Consider the following 6,009-nt stretch of genomic DNA (forward strand, 5'->3'; position numbering starts at 1 on the left):
AGATGTCCAAGTTCTGTTAGCGAGCACCTACGAAGGCCAGAACGGCACACGTAGGGAAGTGGGTGGCCAGCACCACGCCCGGCCACCTTTGTCTCCCTCGGGGCGATTTTTACCCCCCGCAACTAATTACCCATTTGAGACTGAGTCTACCTAGATGAGGCCCAGAACCGGTTCAGATAATCGTCAACAGTGTTGGCCCAATACCCAATACCCACCAACTATGTTAATGAGTTTCGCAACGTGCGGTGACGGGTGTGTGTGTGGGGGGCGGGGCGTAAGTTTGTGGGTGGGGATGGAAAGGGGGGGAGAGGCTGCGCGGCTTCTGATTTGATGTTTATTTTTAGCTGGGCCGGGCCGGGCAATATAAGGAGAGGGAAGCCGCGGGTCCCGCATTGCATGCAGAGGGGACCGCGTGTGCTGTTTGTGTGGTCACTGTGGTGGGGGCATCTCCAGTTGAACAAAGGGCAAGGGGCATCCTCTGCTCACCCCCTTCCCCTCCAAACACGCACACGGGCTTAACACAGGAGGGGACAGCGCGTGGGACAATTAGTATTGTTCGACACGGGTGAATGGGTTGTATTGTCGTCGTCAGACCGTAACACATGGTTATTATAATTTCTTTCCCCCCTTCCAATTGTCGGAATAAGTTTTCGGTTTCGCTCGCTGGGTTTGCGGCGGGTCTCGAGGAGGAGAGAGGTCGTCGTTGGCTCCAAGCTACGCAAGGAGCGAGAAATTTGGAGAGGTGAGTTTGGGGGGGATGGGATTGTGTTGCTGGAGGTTCGGCGATTCGCAATCCGGTGGAATGTTTTGTTACTAAGTTGTGTTGGGGTCGTGTGCGTGTGTTTGAGTGAGTTTCAGTGTATGGGGGGGGGAGGATGTTGATAGATGTTGTCAGACGTTGCTAAGAGTGGTGGTGGAAGCTGTTCGCGCACCGCGTTACTGAACCCGGTCGACCCGAGTTCGATTCCTGCTCACGGCCAACAACAAGTGACACATTATCACCAGTCCCGGGTCTCCCCTAGGTCGGCTCAGCCTCAAACACAAGTACCTGGTGCGTGGCGTGGTTGTTGGTCACCCACCCCATCGTTTACCGTGTCGGCCTTAATAGGTGCTCGCTAACAGCACTCGCTCCAATAGTCTGTTAAGGCTATAACGTAGACTCAGTTTGTAGACTCAGTTTGCAGACTCAGTTTGCCAAATGTATTGGTTGGTTTAGTTACTGGCATTTTGTCGACTCATCTGCAGTGCTTTAGACGCGCACTGCGTGAACTGTACTGCAGTAGCACTCGTGTGCGTTAACATAAGTTTGGGCCCAAGCGTGTCGTTCAAGAAGATCTGGGGATGATAGCTACTCCCATCATGTTATCTAATACAATGGTATAATACTACGGTACCATTTCGAAGACGCCTGGCATACCGTGGAAGAGTAGGCCCAATACTGCACCTTCAGCAGGGGGAGTTCACGCAGACCGCGTCAGGATATTACTTCATTATTTCTTGAAACGTTGATAAGTGCTGCTTGTTGCTGGCCGCTCGACGTGTTAGGCATTTGTGTTAGACCTAATGAACTTTGGGGCCTGTCTACTCGGCAATAGTCTACAGTCCACTGGTGCGTACAGGACACAGATACAGCCATCACCTTCAAGTCCCGAAATGTCCATGGAGTTACATCTTATGGCATCTGTGAGAAACTGCTTTGCAGCTCCATAGCAGAGTTTTTTTTTATAAATGCGTCGTTAAGCCCGCCACCACCCGACAGACAATTAGTAAGGGTTTGTCACGTAAACAAAACGTGACAATGCGTTACTCGTTCAGCACACCGATGTGTTTGAGAGTACGACGCTTCGCCATCAGGCAGATGGCCAGAGATGTGGATAAATCCTCCCTGCTTCGGTCTTAAATCGAAGGATGAATGTCACGTCACTTGTGAGCTTTATGGCTCATCGGATTCCTCCAGCTTCAATATTCTGGTGTGCCGTGGCCCCACAGTGAGGAGAGGAACAGCAGCGCGAGGAGGAGGTAGAGGAGAGACATCGCTGCTGTCTCAGCAGCAGCAGCCCCTCCACGCTGGCAGGCACGACCATGGCGGGCGTTGCGACGCGCAAGAAGCTGGTGGTGGTGGGAGATGGTGCGTGTGGGAAGACGTGTCTGCTGATGGTGTTCAGCAAGGATGAGTTCCCCGAGGTGTATGTGCCCACCGTGTTCGAGACCTACGTGGCCGACATCGAGGTGGATGGCAGGCAGGTGGAGCTGGCCCTGTGGGACACGGCCGGGCAGGAGGACTACGACCGCCTGAGGCCGCTCTCCTACCCTGACACCGACGTCATCCTCATGTGCTTCTCCGTGGACAGGTGAGGAGGGTGGGGATGGGTGGAGGCCCCCAGACTGATACGCGTGGATATCATCGTGAGCGTTCTCGGAAGATGATGGAATATGGTCTTTAAAAAAATGACCTCAACATCGGCTTCTATGTGGACAGGTGGTTGGATACGTTGAGGATGATAGAACATAGCCTTATAGACCTAGGACATCGAATTATCATGTATTTATCTGTGAATCGGTGAGGGTGAGAGGTATGGACACTCATTACTATGGGATTATTGGTGGGCAGGTAGGGTGGTACATGGGTACACATTGGCGTTCAATGTGACCACTGCTGGAAGTGTTTACCTTGAGGACAGGCGAGGGTCAGGCGGTACAGGTTCCCCACCCCTGCAGTTGAGGATAGTAAAACAGACATCTTGTATTCCTTTGGAGAGATGTTTATTGTGGTTGCACATTACAGGGTGGCCACGGAACTTGTGACATGCAAATACATACACATTGCTGAGAGCGTGGTGAAGAAATGTTTACCTGGACCCTAGCAGATGAGCCCTCGTTTAGAGAACGGCCTTTGGATGGTGACCTCCCACAAATATGTCTAAGGTCCATTAAGTTGCCCGTTTACCCATACAAGGTGTTTTTTTTTATTAAAGCTTCAGATTAGTGTCAGGCAGCCTGATATGCAATTTTACAGGCTGATTGTGTTTTGGGCTTTGTTATTTTCTAATCCTAAAACAAAATCGGCCTCAATGTAAAGTGAGGCCGATTTGGTTTTCAAGATGTCTGGTCAACGTGGAAGAATAAGCCAAATATATCCCCTGGAGGTGATGGGAGTTGGGGGGTTCTCTGTAGAACTACATTCTGCCAACATTGGTACGAGCAGGAATATGCAGGACTGCAGCTCTACATTGTCCTTCTGTGTCCCCTCAGCCCTGACTCGCTGGAGAACGTGCCGGAGAAGTGGGTGCCCGAGGTGCAGCACTTCTGCCCCAATGTGCCCATCGTGCTGGTGGCCAACAAGAAGGACCTCCGTGGTGACGAATCCGTGCTGCACGACCTGGCGCGCATCAAGCGGGAGCCCCTGAAACCCGAGGATGGGAGGGCCATGGCGTCTCGCATCCAGGCCTTCGACTATGTGGAGTGCTCTGCGCGAACCAAGGAAGGTGTGCGTCTCGTCTTCGAGACAGCCACCAGGGCCGCCATCCAGAAGCAGCCCAAACGCCGCGGCCGCTCGTGCTTCAAGTGCAACCTGCTCTAACAGACATGGGGGACGTGCGTGATCGTGTGCGGTCAGGCGGACGTTTGTGGTGACTGAACCACTGTGCCCAGCAACACACCACTGGCAGCAATACAACCGCTGCTGCTGTCTCCACCTTCGATTGGCTACGTACGATGCGAAAGAAGTTCGACGTATGTACACTCACATCGTGGTCAACGCCAAACAATAATACAGCCACTGCACACACTTTACTGCCAATGCCACAAAGCACGGTCGCATCAGCACTTGTGCCACTGCCAATAACGTGAGCACAACCATGGCCACCATCACCACTAGCTTCATTGTCAACACCAAAACCCACCATCTTTTTCTGCTGCCATCGTGGTGCTGATAGCAGTATTGATGACAACACCATCAATACCACTACCACCACTACTCATTACCACCCTCCACTATCACCACCACCATCACTGCTACTGCCACTACTACCGTCGCCGCTTCTGCCACGGGCCTTTCAATGTATTCACCAGCTCTTGATCTCCATGCTGGCCATTGAACCTCCCCAGAAGCTTCTTGACATCCTCCAATGTCCACCTTACCTGTCCGGCAGCATCACCAGCATCCTTGGCTTCTCAACGTCTGCAGCATCATCTTGAGCGTCTGTGGTACTCTGGGGGTACTGTGGAAGTGGAGGTGGTAACAGGGGAAGTGAAGGAGAAAAATATAGCTTTTGTGGACACAGTGGAGAGGTGGTGGGGACAGGGAAGAGAGATGGTGGAGACGATGTAGAGTTGGAGGAGAATGAAGAAGTGGTGAAGAACATGTAGAGGTGGTGGAGACCCTGGAGAGTTGGTGTAGATGAGCCAGTCCTGAACAAAATGACACGGAATGATTTTAGCAAAAACGATGCAACTATCTTCGGCAATGCTTTCAGACTGCCTGGTGGAGCAGTGCAGTCGACTGTCCCTGATGACGAATGTGGACTTTTAAGATTACTAATATAGTAAATGCTTATCTTTAAAGGTAAATGTATATTGTACTTTGAAATGTTGAGCGATGTTGATTTAATTTATTTGCGATTTCTTGCAAGACGTTTTTTGTCTTCTGTTTTCGACACTAATGAATTTAACCACTTGCGGCTAAAATTGAAAGCGTAAGTTTATACACCGGTTTGACTTTTAAAAGTAAATACTGTACAGAGCTCTTTGGGTTGAAGTATCGAAGTTTTTTTAATGTCAATTTAAGGTACTATTTTTGGGATTACGCAACATATAATTTGGTCATATCATGCGCCTGCTGTTTGTGTTGAACATGAAAATCGGTTTACTTTTTATGGGCTTTGTGACGTGTAAATTGAGTTTGTAGACACACGTACATGTGCACTCATACTGTACACACCTACAAAACCTGTACACATACAACTCGCACACATGTACATTCATCTGTACACAAAGACAAAAGGTCCCCTTATAGGTTTTTTTTAGGCCTTTTTGAAAGTGCTGGAAACACACTTAAAGCCTATACACGTACACTTGTACACATACCCATGTACGCTCACCTACACACAACACATCTATGTACAGACATTTGCACTCTTGCACCAAGTTTGTATACACACTTCACTGTGTACATGTACACCCTTACACTTACATATACATGTATGTTTACAGACATGTATGAACAGGTACACACATGATATACAGTTCAAGCACCGCAGCTGTGTACATTTCACAATTTAACAAGTTGCCAATAATGGAATGAGTTTCACGTGACTACTTTAAACGAATCCCTTATCCTCTTGTGATTAAAAAAAGAACAGACCGCCCCACCCCCCCCCCGACCTTTTTGCCCACGCATTTTTTTTTTAAGAACCCAAATAAAGTTATTTCCGTGAAAAGAAGTTAATTTTAAAATCTTTACGTGAGCGTGGATGACTCAGAGGCAGTAATTGCACAAGCAATTGCACAAGCAATTGCACAAGCAGTGTACGCTGCTTTCTTAAACGGATTTGTCCACACCATAATAATGTGGAATTTCCATCGCTGGCTCCCGGGGTCGCCAAGATAAGAAAATGGGCACTGCCACACACGGTTGTTTGGGCAGGGGAACACTTCGACTTGAAACATATGCAGGTGGTTTATCCAGGAAAAGCCCATGACTCATTTTTCAGGAAGGTCCTGACATGGTTTCTGCATTGGGGGGGGGGGGGGGGATAATTGCCATGTATGTACCAGTTGAGTCATTTATGGGTAATTTCTTCAAATGTGGACCATGACGCCTGCACAAAATGGCCTGCTGTTGCGAATGACGCCACGGGATCTTTAACGTGCAGAATGCGCACCTTTAGGATTAATATACTCGCAGAATTTAATCGAGGAGGCCACTGTGTTTTAACTGTGAACGTTCACCGTGAACGCTCTGCTGCTAGACTTTCAATGGTGCTACGGTTTCGAAATGTTAACTACCTC

General features: G+C 49.3%; 1 protein-coding gene across 1 annotated transcript; it reads left to right on the forward strand.

The window, feature by feature from the left end:
* Positions 1–391: 391 nt before the first annotated feature.
* LOC144717780 (ras-like GTP-binding protein RHO) lies at positions 392–5,441 on the forward strand. Its single transcript, XM_078593432.1, has 3 exons — positions 392–742; positions 1,990–2,351; positions 3,253–5,441. Exons 2-3 carry the CDS (start codon positions 2,083–2,085, stop codon positions 3,578–3,580), a joined length of 597 nt encoding a protein of 198 aa, XP_078449558.1. The 5' UTR covers positions 392–742; positions 1,990–2,082; the 3' UTR covers positions 3,581–5,441.
* The last annotated feature ends 568 nt before the right edge of the window (positions 5,442–6,009 follow it).

This window comes from Lampetra planeri, chromosome 4 (genome assembly GCF_965212315.1).
Source record: "Lampetra planeri chromosome 4, kcLamPlan1.2.h2, whole genome shotgun sequence".
NCBI lineage: Eukaryota > Metazoa > Chordata > Hyperoartia > Petromyzontiformes > Petromyzontidae > Lampetra > Lampetra planeri.